Source organism: Scaptodrosophila lebanonensis, unplaced genomic scaffold (genome assembly GCF_003285725.1).
Source record: "Scaptodrosophila lebanonensis strain 11010-0011.00,11010-0021.00 unplaced genomic scaffold, SlebRS2 tig00000113-arrow-arrow-pilon, whole genome shotgun sequence".
NCBI classification, from domain to species: Eukaryota; Metazoa; Arthropoda; class Insecta; order Diptera; family Drosophilidae; genus Scaptodrosophila; species Scaptodrosophila lebanonensis.
This window is the reverse complement of record NW_022060575.1, coordinates 162558-182718: the sequence shown is the minus strand read 5'-3', so window position 1 is coordinate 182718 and position 20161 is coordinate 162558. Positions and strand designations below refer to the sequence as shown.

At 36.5% G+C, this 20161-nt stretch overlaps 1 protein-coding gene across 1 annotated transcript; it reads left to right on the top strand.

Annotated features, from left to right (window-relative positions):
* Window positions 1–2054: 2054 nt before the first annotated feature.
* On the top strand, window positions 2055–19409 carry LOC115628405. Its single transcript, XM_030524494.1, has 6 exons — window positions 2055–2265; window positions 15241–15372; window positions 15932–16082; window positions 16152–16912; window positions 18042–18247; window positions 19197–19409. The coding sequence occupies exons 1-6, from the start codon at window positions 2055–2057 to the stop codon at window positions 19407–19409; spliced, it is 1674 nt and encodes a 557-aa protein (XP_030380354.1).
* Window positions 19410–20161: the final 752 nt, after the last annotated feature.

Genomic DNA, 20161 nt, shown 5'->3' with positions numbered 1-20161 from the left:
TGAACCGATTTATAGCAGAGAGTAGTCGACCTATTATTAGATCTATCTAAAAAAAATGTTTATAAGGAAATAGCAATAAAAAATAAAAAAAAATTTAATTAATGTAAATGAATTAAAATTAAAATATTTAAATAACAAAAAATATTATATAATTAAAAGCTAAAAGGAGGAGAATCACTGAGGGTGAATGTTCATAAGGCAGTTTGGCAATCTTTTTTTTATTTTTATTCATAGGTTATTAATTAATTAACTAATTAAATTAATAATTTAGGTTGAACGTTTAAGTAATTCCTGTAGCTATTAATATTAACTGTTGATCATAATCTCATTTAAAAAACCAAATATTTTGTAGGCAAATGTTGGGGTTTCCAAATATCCAAATAAAATGCTTCTCATATTTTAAATTTGAATTAACATTTATTCATTTGTCGACAAAAGTCTTAGCTAAAAGGTATTAAAGTAAAGTATAGTAATACTTTTTAATTCTAATATAATTTTATGAATTTTGCGTTAACAATTTGGAAGGTGAAACTGTACAGGTAGATGAAGTTAAGTCAAAATTGAGAAAGAGGTTGAGGCTGACAACGCTTAACAGCATTTTATGTACTTATAAGGTATTAATCAAATACAGCCAAAAATTGTTGTTTTACAAGTATGTTTACTAAAAAGTATGGCCTGTGAATTCCTTATGAATATTTACATATGATAACGTGCACGTCAAACGAAAGCAATTCAAGCGTTAATTTCGTAGAATAGGATGAAGATAAATATAGGTTTCTCAAATAAGTAGATCAAATTTGTTTACCGAAAAGATATACAAGCTTGAAAAATATGTATTCCAAAGTTTTCTTTTGTACCAATTCATCCATTTTCTAAAGCTTTTTTGTAAAATTGTATAGCTTTTTCACTCTGTCTGAAAATTTGGCATCACTGGCCCTGGTTAGGCTTTACTATTCCTGTATGTTTATCGCCGATATATCTAAGCCGGTATCTTTATTCTAATTGATTAATATTTGCATAAGTTAAACGCCATTTTATGTTAATTTACCTAAATAGTCTCATTTGCAAATTAAATTAAATATACGCTAAATCTAAAAAAAGTTGAATATTTAAAGCGTATCTAAGCAACGTACTGTTTGTTAAATTCTTAAGACCTCACTGTGCGGAAAGCCAATAAAAAGGCAACAATTTAAATATCAGTTAAATGTACATTTTCACATTTTCAGCCCAAATCAAAGTTCACAGGTGAATTTCAGCAGATTCTTCTAATTTCAGGTAATGTGACGTGCAGTATGCCGAAAGCGGACAACTTAATTGAGCGGCTATTGCCAATGCATGCCGCGCATGCGCAGAAATCCGACGGCGACAAGCGACGCGTTGTTTCGTACCAAAACAAACAACTCTCTTAGCCGCGGCTAAGGCCAACTCTTATGTAGCTGCTCACTTTCCATGCTCCGGAAGAGAGTGGAAGTCGCTTTCACAACCAATACCAAGCCAGCTGAATTGTTTGCGCTCTTAGCTGGAGTGTGGCGAAGACGGGCTATGGTATAAAACTTCTTACGTATGCGCGTCATGGCTTAATCTTACCTTGAACTTGGTCGTGTTGAGATCTGCGCTCATAGCCACAACTTCTAATGCGACAACTCGTGGCAAGATTGTGTGCGACCCGTTGAATTGTCGCGTGGTGTAGACAGAGGTGGACAGCTCATTAGCTTTATGCAAATGACACGGTGCCGCTACTTCTTCGAACACACTAGACCAACACCATAAATTAAACAAGTATTGTGTGGCTTAAAACAATCGGACACATAGCACAATCATCGATTCTGTGACGCGCGTAGTGAGTGAAATATCTGTTTTAAGAAATGGGCACAAGACGCCGTTGTTCTTTTGCGTGTCGATAAATGTGCCTAAACAAATCAATGCGACCATAAACTGTGGCATTTCGTCTAACGGTGCATGTGTGTGACATATCCGTAGAAATTTCCATCCATACTAGAGACAAAAAATAATTAAATAAAAATCAATCGGCATTTGTGTGCCTGCTATCCAACATGGACTGGCCACGTTGCATGGCAGCGTCCGGACTCGTAGTCTGTCTGCTGGCGTCTTTAACGCACGCCTGGAGTCTGCCATCATCATCATCATCATCATCATCCTTGACGGCCTCAAACGTCGTTGATGGCTCCAACTCAGCTTGGTCGCCGTTGAAGTCGCCGTCCAGCTCAAAAGTGACGTCTGCACCTGTGGGCCGACAACTAAATGGTAAGTTGCCAAGTCACTGACGAGGCCGAAACGCAAAGATTTGCCTTACACTTTACTGTGATGATGACTCAGCTGGCTCAAGACTTCGTTTCGCCTTGTGAAGTGTAACGAATATATCGTATTTAGCGGCTGCCTGGCCGTTTAATAAAAAGCGTTTTTACTCCAGTGAAATTTTCGCTCATTAAGTAGATGTGAGAGTGGAAAAGCAGTATCAGCAATTATATAATATATAGGTCTACTTTTTATATAAAAGCAAGTATTTTATCAGTTCGGCATACAAAGAAAGTTAGCCAAAAAACCAAACACGCTCTAAAAAAATTGCATTGGGTGACAAACAACGATGCTTTTGGATTGCTTTTCGTTACAAATGCATATAAAGATGGTCAAACAAATATAAGTCTACTTTTACAAAAAAATAAAAAAAAAAACAAGGAATATACAAAAACAAACAATAGTTTCCATTTGTGTTTTTGGTTATACAGCACGCAATTAAATGGAAGGTGAAAAATAGCGCCGGAGAAAACGTTTTACATGAGTTCGGCATTAAGTGTTTTGAGTGAAATTAGTTATAAATAACATGGCTATAATTATTTGTTTTAAAAAAATAATTTTTTAAAAAAAATAGAAGACCTGAAAAATGAAGGCAAAAAATTTTTTTGCGCTGTTTTATGCCTTTTGTTTGCTTAATTGGATTAAAAAGTTGTGAAGCAAATTTATGCATATATTTAATCTAAAAAGTGAGCTATACTATAAATAATGCTGAAGCCAGTAATAAAAGGAAAAAACATAAAGACTGTTGAACACAAAATTAAACAAAACAAGTTTGCTATAATCGATTATTTGCTACTTATTAAAAGTTGTCACATTTTTTGATATTATCAACAATTATTGCAAATATCACATCAACTACAAAAATGATTAAAATGTTTACTTTTTTTTGACAAATCATAAGACAAAGCATATATATCTGTTATCAAATCATTTGCAGAATGTGTGTTTCATGTCATGTCATTTTAGGATTGTGTTGTTTTTATTGATTTCCAACACATTCTTCAGCAACTGTGATAGTTATGTTGGGGATGGGTGCTGATAGGTATAGGCCAGATACTAGAAAGTTAGCCATATTAAAATTCAGTATCATGATGACTGCTTTAATTTCATCATCACTCAACTGGGGAAGTAAAGTAGTGCTTAATTACTTAATCGCCAGAATCAACTTTGTGGTCAACCGTTACCAAGAACAGTTAATCAAGTTTGATACAATAATACTCTAAGCCTTTCTTTAAGAAATTAAAAATTATAAATTCTTGGCAAAATTTAAGTATTTTAAAGAGCTAGTATGAGAAAGATTTGTTTTACACTGGCACTTTTCCAAAAATATGCAATATAAACAGCAGACATCAAAGCTAATTTGTTCAGAAATTTGTTTACTTTTAATTTAATTTAAACCTCAAAAATAAATGTACAAAAATGTTTATAAAAGCCTCTGACACATTGATGGAATTTTAGTTGCCATTCGGCAAACTAGGCCCTGATCCACAGCCAAATATAGTCAGAAACCATATTAAATAAAATCCATATTAACACCATATTAAGTAAAATAGAAAAACCTAATTCTAATTACAAGTAACAGCAATTAAATTACTTAAGGAATAAAAAGAGAAATATGAAGAATAAAATGCAACAAGACTTTGCTCCAAGTAGAAGCGATATATAGAATTTGTGTTTGTAAGTTGTCTATGTACTCAATATATAAAAAGGTGCATACTACAAATGTGTAGAATATGTAGAACTACAAGTATGTGCAGAAATGCATTTAAAATATCAGCTTTGTTGGAGTGACAAATAACAATTGGCTTACACAGGTCTACATGTTGTAATAGATTATTCAGATCTTATAACAATTTATATATGTATAAATAATTTACATGTTAAACAAAAACTGCTGATATTGTCAGCATTTGTTTATGTTGTTGAAAATTAGAGTTTAACAGTTGTAGGGCAGAAGCGCGTTCATCATTTGAGCACTTTAAGGCATGTCGCAATCGATTTGTGCAACTCCAACCACATAATTACACCCAACTTACATACTATACTTACTTAGCTAGTAGCCCGTCTAATTGTAGCATGACAGGTGCCACAAGTGCCGCCAAGTTGCTTGCAGCGACACAAATTCCCAGTGGCTTTCATGGGCAATGCAGCAGAACTGAACAGAACAGAACAGAGCTGAACTGAACCGAACCGAACAGAACTTAGCCGAATGGAATAGAGCAGAGCAGTAGTGTTTAAGCTGCTAATTTGGGGCTCAAGTGACAAGCCAACAATTCGCTGAGGAGCTTGTGCAGGCCGAGCAATTAGCAAGAAGCCTGCACTTGTGCGCGTTTGAGAATCATCAGTTGAGCGTAAGTGTGTAGTGGGCATGTAATATAGGTCATATATAACTAAACCAGAACTGTAAGACACACACATGTGCATTGACGGATGAGCACGCAGAATGTCGAGTCATTAAAGAACTCACAGCTTTAAGCATAACAAAAACAAAAGCAAAAACACAAATTACGGAGACTAAAACAAGGTGATGTCTTAGTTGTGATAGTGTCAGATTTAACTGGCCACGGTATTTAACTATATAGTGTGTACGAGTGTGTTTTTGTGCACTTAAAACTTGACCAGAAACAAGAAACAAGCCGAAGACAACGCACAGTGGGTTGATCTAAAGCAATATCTTCTACTAGTACACTTATTTAAGGCATGTATGTACATATATAGTATTCTTAATTTGTATAACAAGACGCAAAGCATTCAAAAAGTATAAGAGCTAGAAAGAAACAATCGAATATAACTTTTAAAAATAAGTAACATATCGTTAGATAGCAAAAGTAGTGAACAAAATGGCAGAAAAATGGAAGTCTAAGCAAAAAAGCACAGATATATACGAAAAATAATGAAGGCTTTTAGATCGTTACGGTATTTTAATTACGTATATTTTTAGTTTATTTCTTAAAAAGTCATTGTTTATAAAATAAATCATGAAACCGCGAGAACAAGTAGGAATTTTTATAAATAATTGAAGGATGCTAGTAACTTTGAAATAAGTCTCTTGTTTAAAGCAATTCAAAAATACACTGTGCGGATTTCTTACAAGGCTTAAAAAATAACTATATACATACAAGAAATGAAAAGTAGAACCACTTATGATAATTCATGCTAGAATGTTTACTTGTGTCCCTTCTCAGACAAAATGTCTTAATTTCTTATAAGAAACAAAACTCTGCCCTAGGAAGTATTTATAACACGGGCTTTTAATGTTTGGCTTAAGTTAATAGAAAAACATAATTAATTTTGTTTAGTGACAATATTTTTGGGATATTTTTATATACTATGATCCTTTTTAATCATTTTTTATAGCCTGTACCCAAAGGGTGTGCGCATGTATGTAACACACAGAAGGAGGCGTGGCAGACCCCACAAAGTATATATATTCTTGATCAGGATGAGAAGCCGAGTGGATATAGCCTTGTCCGTCCGTCCGTCTGTCCGTCCGTCCGTCTGTCCGTCTGTCTGTCCGTATGAACGCAAGGATCTCAGAAAGTATAAGAGCTAGAATAACCAAACTTGGTAGGTAGGTACATCCAGTTAGTACTAATGTGTCCGTCTGAAGAAAGTTATAGCCATAAGTAAAATCGCTGGTCATGCGCTGCTCATGCGCTGCCTGCAGCGCTACCCGCAGCCGTTGTTGTTGTTGCTGCTTTGGTTCAACTTTGTGCTGCATACATACACGCATATAAACACGCATAGGTACGTGATGTAAATGTATGCTGTTAAAACTGATTCTAATTTAATTTAATTAATTAATTAATTCATTCATTTTTTTAATAATTTAATTTTTTTAAAATTTTTATTTTTATTTTTTTTTTTTTAATTTTACAGGCTATTTTACTGTCGGGCTTGCTCGACTGTAGCGTTCTATCTTGTTTTAAATGTTCCGTAACACTTTCTTATGGCCAAAAGCAAATGTTTCTTTAGTATCGTAGTACCGGACTTGATTTGGGACCATTAAGATTCAAATATGTTTGGTTGAAATTTCTTTGATTATCTAAATAAAACATCGACTGAATTGGAACTTATTGTTGGAATAATAAATATATAGGCTAAGATCTAAATGTTATGTACAATTGGCAAATAAGCCATTTTTCCAAAACCAAACGATGGAAAAATATTTAATTGAATTAATTTAATTTATTGGGAAATAATGACTCCGGTATTAGCACATACATGCAAGTTAGCATATTGGGATGCCTACAGAAACCTTTCTTCAATTAACTTTTTTGCAAAAAAAGATTTTAAAACTCCACTCAATTTGTGGCTAAGATAAGGCCTAACAATTTCATTTATGTTTTATACATCATCGTCACAATGTGAGGCATTTCGAGTGGAGTCGAGGCGCGAACGACGCGACGTTTCAAGTCAATTTTTTTGGGCGCTGTACAAATTGTGCCAACAACACAAACAAGTTGAAAAAATGCTCGTAATTGGGTTATAACCGTCATATACTTATATATATATATATATATATATATATGTACATATGGCTATATGTGAGGTGCCTGTCAGTTATTTAAATGCGACGCACTGCCCAAGTGGAAGAAAAAACTGAAAACAAAATCACGTTCGTAATGTGAAAAGCGTCGGCGACATTTTTGCGCAAAAATGAAAGACAAGACAAAAAAAAAAAAAACAAAAACAAAATAACAAAAATGAAAAGTGCTGCCCGCGTACTCCACTGAAAAACAAATCTAATTTCATTTTTTAATTGTCGTGTTTGTTGTTGTTGTTGTTGTGGACAGACAGGCTAGCCAAGTGGCACGCAGGCATCTGTGATGCCGTCTGCCTAGTTTGGCAGGCTGGCTCAAGAGACGAAAACAAAAAAACATAAAAAAATAATCTGGCACCGGTTGTGCAGCAGGCTTACTTTATTGCCAAGATCCATTTGTGTGGATCAACTGCTATACTTTTAGGCCAAGTCCAAAAACTAGTAGCGTTCGGCAGACTGTCTTCGATTTGCTTATTTGCGGCTCTTCAATAAACTAAGCATTCCCATGTCTGACCAAAAAAATACAACGCGCCTCATTGTTGTCTTTTGTTGATGATCTTGTTGTTGATGTTGTTGTTGTTGTAGTTGCTTGCCGTGTCTTCAATTTAAATTCTACCGCATTTGTGAGTTGAGCTTTGATCGAAGCCAGTGAAAGTTTATTGAACAGCTCATATGGCATTTAACTTGGAAATGGTTGGTTAGCGTCTTTTTGTGTGAGCAGAGAAGCGCTTACTACTTGTATATACTTGTATGTTATTGTCAACATATTTATGGACTACACTGCGACAAATTTTAGGGCTCTACAGGCATTCTAACTGTTGTCAAATTATCCAACTATTGACTGTGTTTAAGCTCTGCTTAATAACTGTTTATATTCATCGTGTACATGTATTTGATGAGTTAGTGAACTAAAAGATTGCTTTTTAATAATTTATTAAATTACTGATGGACGATAAATATCTGTTTAGGCCTCTTTCAACCTAGTACACACTAGAAGAAGGCAGGTGAAATACAAAAAAATTCGAAATAATTAGCTGTATTTAAAATGTATAGCTAAATAGCAAAAATATTATCAATTAAAATTTTGTTTTCATCAGGGACCGCAAAAAATGATTATTATTTTTTTCTTACACGACAAAATCATTTACTTGTAGTAACTTTGAGAAAGCGAGGAATGTACCAATATGCTTTTTTTATGATTATCTATGCAGTTTCACCATTATTCAAATACAAGTATGTTAATTTTTATTAATTTTCTCAAAATTTTATGATTCATTTTATTTTGATCAAAAATAAAAATCAAACTTTAATTTTGCTTCAAAATATTTTGTTAGGTATTTTGTATAGCCCAAAACTGTACTATAGGGGTTTGTCTTGGGTTATTGTTTAAGGATGTACTTGTATATACATTTGTTCAATTATAAGAGGTTTTTATCAAAAGCCCGGGACAATTAAAACCTGAGGTATATTTTGGATCAAAAAAATGAAACTTAAAGAATAATAATTATTTTATGAGTTTTATTTACTTTGCTCAAAAAAAGATTATTAGTTAAGTTTTAAAGAAAAACTCAAATAAAATAAAATAAAAATAAAATTATAAAATAATCATAAGCTTGTCATTTTTATAAAAACGCATAATGATTACAGTCCCTGATTTTTATTTAGACATTTCAGGCATAGTTTTTGGTTTATTTAATTACTATAATTTTTGTATTATTTATGTGAAAGAGATTTCAATTATTTTTTTATTTAAATTAAATGCTAATATATTTCTTAGCGGAGCAAGAGCCTCTTCTATGGCCTTTAGCTATCTGTTGGATGTACAGGATAATGACTGTAATACGTGCAGTAATATTTAATCATAATTGCTAAAGGGTACCTATTTGTCTCTGAACGCGTTTGAAAGAATGTACATATGAGTGAGTGCTATGATAGGAGAGCTGTAATTAATGCAAAGTTCTGGGGCGTTTGCTGGGATAGGAGATGTAAGAATCGATATTACCAAAGGCTTATTTTGCTGATTGCTTGATGGCCTGTGCAATTGTTAGGAAAATGTTTGACTGGCTGCAGATCTGGCAGTTTCCGGGCAGTGATGAGTCACATTTGCACTATAAATGTTGAATTAGAGTGTTGTAGTCTTTTCTAGTGTATTTGATTTGGTTGTGCCTACAAAATTTCAGTTTAGTATGTCGGAAAATATCTTTGCAAGAAATCTAAACAAGATTTACAAGTTGCTGCTGTCACTCTTAAGTTTGGGAATAAACTATAATTCATTACCTTTTAGTATATTTTTTAATTTTACCTGTGTTCACGTTTTCTCTTTATATCCTTGGCAGCTTTATATGAGGTGTTAGAGAGCTTGTTAGCCTTAGGCCAATGAAGCGTAATAATATGAGTTGTTTATTTTACCAATCTATAGGAATTATGCATATGCAGAATACCTCCAGCAAGGGCATTTTTTTTGTGAACCATTTTCATATATGAGTGTCTAGTTCTTTTAGGTTTATCTCTGTATAAATTCAGTTACTTTAAATCAATATTCAAAACTTTAAATACTCCTTGGCAAACAAATTTAAAAAGTATTGCAAATAGAATCAGAATCAGAACAATATTTTATTTATTAATTAATATGAACGCCTGCATATTACATCTGTGCCGTGAGTTCTGATATTGCGGAATAAATTCGGAATTAAATGTTGATATTAATTAAAATGTTTCTAACATTGCGATAAAATTGCAACTATGCCGCTTATCGCAATTAACATTTTGTTGGTATTTTCGAATTGGAGGTTCGATGTGATATCATCATTTTACAAGTGTCCCAAGTTATCCCGATTAGATATTTTCTCTTCATCATATATATTTTTTTTAATTGTTATTTATTATATGTTTATTATTTGCTCCTAGTGCGACAAGAAAGATTCCTTTAAATTAATGCACTAGTCACAAAAAATTTATTGTTTTGATTATAGAAACTCCTAGAAGTGGAGGAAAAATGTGTGATAAATCGTAATAAAAAATATAATTCTAAGTTAAACCGGAACCTCAGGTAATTGTTGATAGTTATTGCTCTGTTGCAAAACTATGAAACACTAATATTGTAACTCAAAAGAATCCTTTATATACACACAAATACACAAATCATACTTTATGGAGCTTGGCAAAACCTTATTTTAGAATTCCAAAATGTACGAAAAGTGGGAAATGGCAAAGGGAACGTTATGTTCGTTCACAAAAAATAGCTATCAATTAATGTATTTGCGATTAGATAACTCAATTGCCAATTTCTGTAAATTAAATTTGGCTTTTAAGCCACCAAGTCATTTCAAAAGCAATTTAAAATTACATTTAAGTTTGATGTAAATCGATTTAATAATATAACCGCTCAAATAGAGTAGTCTTACATATGTAAGTACTTAATAGGACTAAAAAAGACCAATTATAATTGTTGACTTGTAGAAATAAACAGAAAGGGTTCGAATGAGCCCTTCGATTTGTACACTTATTTTAATGAGCTGTACTCGTGTTCGAAAAAAAAAATTTGTTACAGATGAAATTTTTTTATACGCTTGCTGAGTCAATGGTTTTTTCGTTGCTCTAAATTTTTCTACCAAGCCCTTCCATATTGAGTTAAACAGCCATTTAAAGGGACAGAAGATAAATGATTTTTAAAAGCATTCATTATGGTATTTGTGGTGCTTGGGAAATTTGAAAGTAGAAGTAATTGTTTGAAATATGTATTTGGAAATATTTTACCAGAGAAGTCGTCATCAGCTTTCGTCAGAAGATGTATTTAATTGTCATTGTTACATCCAGCAGCAATTTATGTGAAAAAATAAGTCTTGTGATTGGCAATTAAAATGATTTAAAGGGAGAGCGATTGGCACGCCAGCTAATAGAGTGTTGAAATAGAATCAGCCCTGAAGCTATTTTTCACTAACTTGCTGTTTTATTTTCTTTAATAAATCAACATATTCAAAAACTATGATTTATATTATAAAATAAAGTAAAGATATTTAATAATACAACGTTATAATTTCAACTTAAAAGATAAGAAAGCGTACGAAAAAACTATACAAAAACAAAAACATATACTACAACATTTACTATGACCTTTATTTTATTAAATATTACTAACAGAGTTGATTGATTTTTGAATTTACAAGCATATTTGATGTTTTGTTTCACTTTCAAATACATTGAAGATTGGCCCCACACGTCGACCAATTGGGTTTTATAACTCAATTGGGAAAAAAGTGTGCGGAATTCTCTCCGATTAGTGTCAGACTTAACGAGCTAATGAAATTGGCTCAGACAGTTAGGCAGAGACGTTGTCGAGGCTGCTGGCTATGGGTAACTGGGATTAGCGAGCGAGTATGCAACAAATTTATGGCCGTATTGGCAGTTAGCCCAGATGGCCTGCTGCTGCCGGCATTGTTTACAGTTACCCTGCTGCTAGCTGTTGGCTGCACTGGTAAGTGAAGCAATGCAGCAGTGGCACGCAAAGCGTGGCGCATGCGCGTGGTCATGGGTATGACTAATAAATTCAACGGTCAATAAACGCGCCACCCATCATCATCATCAACCGACTGCCCGACTGTACGTAGCAACAACAATAACAACAACAACTACTGCTCATTGTATGCAAAATAGCAGCAAGTGCGCTGGGCAGTCTTTAAATGAGTGAGTGTGTACTTAGAGGAGCTGCTCGCATCATTGTGCTTGGCTCTAAGTACGCAATAATTTGAACGCTCAGTGAAAGTTCAAGACATATCAAAAATTAGCCAGCTAGTCAACTGCATTGTGTTTGTCCATTGAAAATTGTGGGCTGGCGTTGGAGCTGGAGTTGAGTTTGTTCGTTTGCCGCCGCAGACGAAAGTGAAAAGACCAAGTTGGTAGGCAGCTATAACTTTTCAGACAACCAGCGCATAATGGCCACATTTATAAGACACCCAATGCCCATGTCCCATGTCGAAGATGCCAAAGAGCAGGCAGGCAGGCAGATAGCTTTCTTTGAACCACAGTTTAAGTTTCCCTTGCATTCTCGTGCAAGATTTTCGTAGCTCAGACATAGATGCTTCGATGCCGATAACGCCTGCGCCTTCGGTGACATTTTCGACTACCGAGCGCGACTCTCTTCATGTTGCAGAGGCGAGTTGTCATTGCGAATGCAAACAAACAATTTTTCACGGGCCATTGCTTGTGGCGCATCCTTGGTTTGCATTCTACAATACTTTCACTAAAGACAATCGGCATTGGATGGGACACAGAATGCCACTATTAGCAATGGAAAACCGTGCTTCAGGGTTCAAGTACCTCGGTACTGGTGGCGTTTCATTGAAAGTAAAATTAGCGGCAGCCAAGTCAGCCAAATAAAATGGAAAACCCTGCACGAACTAAACAAGATTTTCACTTATCACGATCTGCAGCTTCAGATCAACAGCTTACTTGGTAGTTTGTGGGGGCGGGCGTCATATTTTCTCCGTCAACTAAATGCCTGCCACGCGACAGCTTGTTTGTCATTACAAAATGTAGCTCCAATAACCTACTATATAGTGACAATTTTCGTCATACATATTGTGGCAGAAAAGTGAAAATAATTGCTTAATTTTCTCACATTCCAAACCTCGAGGCTGCACGAGTACACAGTGCCAGATCTTTCAGATAAATTGCCTTGTCGTTCATTAGCGCCTGGCCAAATGAGGTTTAGCCTTGGCTTCGTGCAACGATTGCTGGTGGCATGCCACAAGATGTGCTGCAACTAATGGATCTCTACGATAACTAGCCACTGTGTTGTGCAGTGTGCCTGCGGCTGCCCTGACCTTCGCATGTTCAGTGTCTTTAATAAAAATAGGCAATGGTGTGTGGGAATGGCGGGAGGCTGCAAAATGTAAAGAGCTGTCATAGCGTTGGCCAATTTGTGTGATAAATAAATGGAAAATGATATGCAATTGATCAGCTCTGAGGATTATATTCCTGGCATTATTATTTCTCCAGGAAGCAATTAAATTTTAGTTTATGTACACAATAAGCTTTTTTTAACTGAGTATTCGTTAGACAATGGAATGGAATATGATTTTTATGTAAATTTAAAGGATTCGTAATTTACTACAAGATACAAATAACATTACTGTCCCGACTTTTTGTAGCTTTAGCAATAAGAATTTAATTTAAAATATATAACCCACGGACCACTGTCCTGTTGATAGATAGATAAGTCATCCCTTTCAATGATTTCTGTAGCACGTGCAGAGATGAAGAGGAGAAGGAGCGCTGAACACTTTCTCAACTACTGTACAGCACTAGCAGGAGTAGGTTTTCTGGCTTAGGAAAACCTTTTTGAGATAAAAAATATCGAGATTTTCAACTAAATCAAATTTATTTATAATACCGGGTGGCTGAAGGCAGAGCAATAAATAAGAGATTATGCTGTTCTGTTTTTGTGTTTTCCTTTTTTATTTTTATTATTATGCTGCAGAAATATGAGGCCACTATCACAGAATTTTGAAAACTGCAAACTATTTTTAAATCGTGCTTTATGCGATGTCATATACTCAGAAACGAACTCACATTATGGGTTCCTGTTAGCTCGTTATGTGCTTGACTCTAGTAATAAGTATATTCTTGTCTTATAACTTATATCGGTTACTATTTGTAAAAAGACAAATAAATCTTTTGTATAAGCCTGTGGCTAATATTTTGGAAGCAAACTAAGCTAATAACGTCCGAATAAGGCATTTCTGGACACTGGGTGCAACTAATAAGGAAAATATTTGTATATTCACTTATTTATATGGTTGTTACCTAGAACTTAGTAAGGCTTCTGTTCTTCAGGCTTGTTTGTGTGTTTGGTTTAGAGATAAGGTAAAGAAATGCTCGGTTAGGAACGGGATTTATGATGTACTGGCATTGGTTAATAAAATGTTGCGCATACAGCTTTAAAGGGAAGATCTATTGTTGTATGGACCATGCGGCGATGGTGTGAGATTCAGTAGATAGTCTTGTGTAAGTTTTGTGTATCCTACTCTGACTCTTCTGTTTTTGAGCTTGAGTTGACAATGCTGTTCATGTCTTTGTTATTGAGTAGCAGGTTTTGGTATTTCTATACGCTGGCTCATTAACTTTAATTCCTGTGTGTCCATCTTAGCTTAAGCCTATTTCTCTTATTTCTATAATTAACAATCTTTTATGAGATAGATAGTAGATATACCGAATTAGAGATATAAGGCTTATTATTTCTTATTGCCTGAATCTTGAAGTACCTTTTCGAAATACTTCTACTATATTAAAACAGAAAATATAGTAAACCTAATTCTAAAAAAAAAAAAATCTTATATATTTATTTCATTTAGCACGATTCAAAATAACATATAATCAATGACTTTTTTACAAGGTTTTTATTTTACGCGACTTTTTCTGGAACCAATCTACCGTTTAAAAACAGAATTAGATGTACTTCGATTTGCACGGCTGTAAAGGAAAGTTAAATATAGATTTCTGTACAGCCTGGAAGCACAATTATTTATTGGCGTAGTTGGAATGCATAAGATGAGCACAATAGCGTTAATTCAATTAAGCATTGTTTGTATTTAATTAAATTGTAATTAAAGGCGACAAACTGCAATCATCATATTGATGTATCGGCGAAATAGTTGCACATTTTCACTTGATTGATGGGCACGCGTGCGCCAGAGTCGCCGACAGATAAACAAGTGCTGTCGAGAGTTAACAATTAGAAATGCGTGTGTGTCTGTGTGTGTTAACCACAGGCCATAGCCATAAATAAAACATGGTCTGCTTCGATCGTGGAAAAAACAACGGAATACGCCACATCTAAACAATGCACAAACAAAAGGCAGAGCTAGAGGAGGAGGCATAGGAGGGATGGGGCGTAGAAGTCCGTACGACGCATGCCTCAAGCCAAACAGCGCTGCGCCAGTCCAGTGGAGATACAGACTCGTCTATGCAACATGTGTGTGTAGTTAGTTAGCACCATCGCAAGTGTTGGCTGACCGGTGCCATGGCTGGCCAATTCCGCTGCGGTGCAAAGCATACTTTCACTCAAATATTGGCTTTGGAAAAGTTGGCGTCGAAGCCGCAGATACTGTGCGTTGGTCTTGACTTTTAGGCCAGCTGGTTGTCGCTTTGTTGACCAAATTAGATCGCATCCCAATGCGTGTGAGCTGCTCGAGGAAATGCCAATGGTTTATGGACAATAACGAAAGTCAGTGAAGATGTTAAGATCGCTTGTCAGCTTATTTGTCCAGCCTATTGGCAATAGGTTGCGATTTAGTGCAAACTATTTGACCAGTTAATACTCGTAGAATAAGAAACAGTGCCCAGGCTCTCATACTTTACCTTTATATGTATTATATTTTCAGAAGTCTCGCCATATATAGACCTAGTACTTTGTCCCATACGTGCCGAGCCATGGAGCTGTGCGCGTCAGCAGTCCGCGCGTATTCTGGACGCCTGGGACGGGGAGCTCGGCGTGCAGTGGCAGAAACTGAAAGGTGAGTCCAGGTTATAGTTGATATTCCCACATCATGTTCAGATTGTTCGTGTGATTTATGGGCTCGCTGCATGGCGAAGTCAAGTGAAATTTGCAACTTGCCCAGAGGTAGGAGTTGGGTTCAAAGAGCAAACAAATTTTTGACGCTTAGCCCCAAACATTTAAGAAATTTAAATGGTTGGAGAACTTAATTTTATTTTGCTGCCAAAGATTTGTTTGATTGTGAAATGCAGGTGTAATAAAAGGTTAAGACGAGGGCAGACGTTTTGGTAGTAACCCATCACATAGCAGGGAAATCGCTTTCCAGATTGTGACACACGCTTGTCCATATTTTAGGCTTACTATTTTCCAAAATTCGAGGGTCACGGGCAAGCAAATTAAATTGACGTTTATGCGGCGGCTGGTTTAGTTAGACTTGAACATGCTCGTAAATATGAAAAGTGAAATAATCGTGACGTCTACTGCTTATGGGGGTTCGACCACAACCGCAACATCTACAACATCAATAATTGAGTCATGCTTGCTAAACACACTTTTCTTCTAATCAAATATGCAAACAGTCGAAGCGGATCGACAACTGAATGCCACCATCGAGAAGCGAGGCTACAGCACCTCTGAATTGCCGATCAAAGAGAAGCCGTCGACGCTTCTAAAGAAAATCGAAATAGGCACCAATTATATGAAGGAATATCTGGCTGAGACCATGGATGGGTAAGTGAGTGCAACACGAAAAGTCCACTTGTATCTAATACTCTCTTTCTGCTTTGCTTGAAAAACCAGCTTCCTTGGTCGCGAGTACGAATATTTGCAAACATCGAAAGCGACTGACGAAAGTGAAAACGATCATAATGACAACACAGAGGACTACGACGATGGGGCAGATGCGAATGAGGCGGACGAGGAGGCAGACACCAACGAGACGGCGGAAGAGGAGGAGGATGCCTCAGAGAGTGCTGAGCCCGAGTCTGAGACCGAGGATGACGAGGCGGAAACAGAGGACGAGCCTGAAAACACAAATGCTGGTGCAGCTGCGAGTCACCAGGTTGTGGCAAATCCATTAAAGAATACAGCGCTTAGCGTTGGCGAGGACAACACATCCGGCAATGCAGAGTTCATCGAGATCGAAGACGGGAAAGATGGAAATAATGGTGGCGCGCTCAAGAAGCCCGGCGGCGGCGGCGGCGGCGGCAAGCGTAAGCAGAAGGGCAGGAAAAAGAAGAAGGGGCAGCAACAGCCTGCCACTTTAGTGGTAGTACAGGCGGCACCGGAGCAACATCATGGTGTAAGCTCAGTGCATGATAGCGCGCCAACGTCAGTCTCCAGCTCCGGGCATGGACATGGCAAGCCGTTCAAGCGGAAACAAAAGCGGGGCAAGCGCAAGAGGAAGGGTCAACAGGCATCTGTGGTTGTGGAGCACGAGTCAACCGATCATTTGGGTCTGGGACTGCTGGACGAGCTGGTCAGCGGCTCCGACGATTTACTGAGCAGCGGGGAAAAGCGCAAGCATAAAAATCCAACAAAATATGGTAGAAGTAACGGAGGTGTGTGTTGTTTGCTGCGTGTGGTTTTCCATGACTTTTGCGCACCATTTCCGAAGCACAATTTAGTGCCTCTTAGCCATTAGTTATAGTATTTAAATAGTTTACTTGGCCTATCACTTTAAATTTCCATTGCTTGCATGCGCTTGTAACGGATTGGTTCAAGCAGTGTCTGCACTGCTTTGCTTGGTGGTGGGAAAGCAGTCCTAGTCACCACACGCGTTATATAGCCATCAGCTACATATGCGTGCTGTGGTAACTTTGGCTTTAAATATTTGTCAGCATGTGTGTTTTTTTGTTGCCAAATTTAAATGGCAGATACATACATATATATTTCGATTCAATTAAAAAATACATACATATGGTGACTACTGTGTTGAGCTCAAGCAGGCAAATACTATACTCTTTACTCTTGCGCAACAAAACTGTTGAACAGACACACATAAATGAAATCTCAAAAAAAAATACAATTGAAAGAAGGCATTGTCTGCTTTCGTTTTAGAATTTGCTTAAGTAATACATATATTTATTTTTCAGACATTTTAAAGTTTTTTAAATGGTTAAAGTGTTTCTATATTTGAAATCTGTATGTTCTGTTAGTCGGTCTTTTTTGCCAAGTAAAAACTGCAGATATATATAAATCTCAAAGAAATACAATTGAAAGAATGAATTATCTGCTTTCGTTTTAGAATTTGCTTAAGTAATATATATATTTTTCAGACATTTTAAATGGTTAAAATTATTCTATATTTGAAATCTGTATGTTCTTCTAGTCAGTCTACAAGACTGCCTTTGTACACTTAACTTCATTTGAAAAGTAATACTATTTGCCTTCTTGAAGCTGCTATACATTTTTAAGTTTAAGTTAAGTTAGTGTTAATATTTTTTGTTGCATGCTGCCTGCTTTTTGCTTGCTCCATTAAATCGTTTTGTTACCGTTAACGCACCCAATGCGCACTGCAGTTCATACTAACAAACACCACCCTCCCAAGCGACAGTATCTATGATATGTTTTGTGTTCGATGCGTTACTTTTGCCTAGTGCCGTAAGTCCCATTGCCAGTCATTCCGAACTAATCAGACATTATCTCTCTTTCTCCAAACTTGACACCTTCCCCAAAACAATTTTATAGTGACACGTGGCAAAAAGAAGAAGAAGAAGAAGGCACTCATGAAGCTGATACTGCTGGGCCAGTTTTTGAAGGCAAAAATTGAGCTGCTGCTGAAGATTCTGGGCGCGCATTTGCAAATCAAATTCTTCGCCATTGCACTGATTGGTCTGCTCATCAATATAGCCCGTTTCTGGATAGATGTGAAGCGTGGCGGCACACCATCCAAGGTAAGATAAAGTCGGCGATGCCTTTAAAGCCCCTATTTGCGTTTTGTTCTCACTGGTTCTCCCACACGACTGGTTTCAAGACCAATACTACTTGTTTTTAACAGATTATTTGCACTTTTCAGTTTTGAAATTGTTTGTAAGTTTAAGTACAATCCACGATTTTCTGGCAAAGGTTTGTTGGCAGCCGTTGCTGCGCGTGTCTTCCCACTATTTCTCTCTATCTGTCTATTCTATTCTCTTACTACCTTCAACACTTTCCCCAAACAATTGTACAAATACTTATAAATATGTAATATGCGTTGATTTTTTTACTCCAACAACCGAGCGACGGTGATATTTATTCTTGACTTTTCCTTTGGGCCACTCCGCTACAGTTTCCGTTTCCGGTACCGATTTTAATTCACCAACAGTTCCAAAACAAAAAATGAAAAAAAAAGAAAAACACGCCAACACTATTACCGACTCCATCTGATCCGTATGCTAACATATTCAGACCTCTTTGGTTTCAGATATGGTAACATTTTGAAGAGCTACTCAAATGTTTTGGAATGTACCCGTACATATAAAATGTATAGACAAAACAAGACCCTAAAACAAAAACCAAAACCAAAACCAAACCAAACCAAAACTAAAACATAACTCAGTCTGAGTAGCGTTGACACAATTTTCCTCAAAAGTTTCCCAACTGTGTAAGTATTGGCGAGCGTGTTAGAGACGTTTTGGCGGCAGACTAAAAACAAGGCGACTCAAGCTTTTCCCTGATGATATGATAAACACAAATTCTGAATTGCAAATACAACTTATGGTCCCCTAATTGACACAACCACATATAGACTACGACAACTATAGCTTAAACCTTCACCAATTACACAGCTCTTTTGCTCTGGGCATCTTTGGTACTTCCTCTGGTGTTTCTCACTTCCGCCATATCTGCATACTTTCTAACTAGGTTGTCTATGTTGAACATGCCCATCATCAGCACCACTATGAGGACCATGGTGAGGACTGGAACGGGGAGCAGGGAAGCTACTGGAAGCGCTCCCTACAGACAGATCCATCGGTCGAGGACGCGGACTCGTCAACGGACAGCTATCAGCCGCGACCCCAGCAGACCCAGGATCCGCACTATCTGGCCTATCGCAATCAGTACCAATGGCACTAAAGAGAGATGACGCATTTCTTTGATCGATCATAATTATTATTATTTTATTTTATTTAAACGACGATGATTATTAAATAATCCCTGAGGTCCTAGTTCGAAATTATGTAATTTTTAGCACAAACGCCAGTAAACCAATTGTAGGTGCAACCCCGCCTTAGTAGAAAAGTTGTTTTTAGTACAATCAATGCCTTTAACTTAGCTAAATTATATCTTAAGTATCAGTTGAAAAAACTAGCATTAAGTTATTTATGCTATTTATTTACAAGTATTGTATTTATTGTATGTATATTGTTTGATGAATATTAAAAACTATTCAATAACTGTAACAGTGACTGACCAGCAATACTTCCTGTTGCCAAGCATTTCACCCACTTTGGCAATAAGAATGCGGCCAGTTCTTTGAGGGAATGTCGAATTTCACCAGCTCGTATGCGCGCCGTGCCTTTTATTCTAATGCTGGCCCAATTCTGGCCCCCGACACTGCTCTGCAATACCAAATGAGTAAAAACGTGTGCCGAAAATAGACAAGACGCCACACTGCGATCTACTCTTGGGTGTCAACAATTTGCGCATGCGCAGCTCTCGGACTCGCTTTGAATGCCAAATGTGCGTGTATTGTCGCGCAACAATTAATAAAATTATTATAATAAGCAATTAAATGTGGTGTGTGTCAGGGCAATTGTATCTTGAATTTATGGCTAATAAATTGTCGACACGATTGAAATGGAGCTGTACTTACGAGTATACTGATG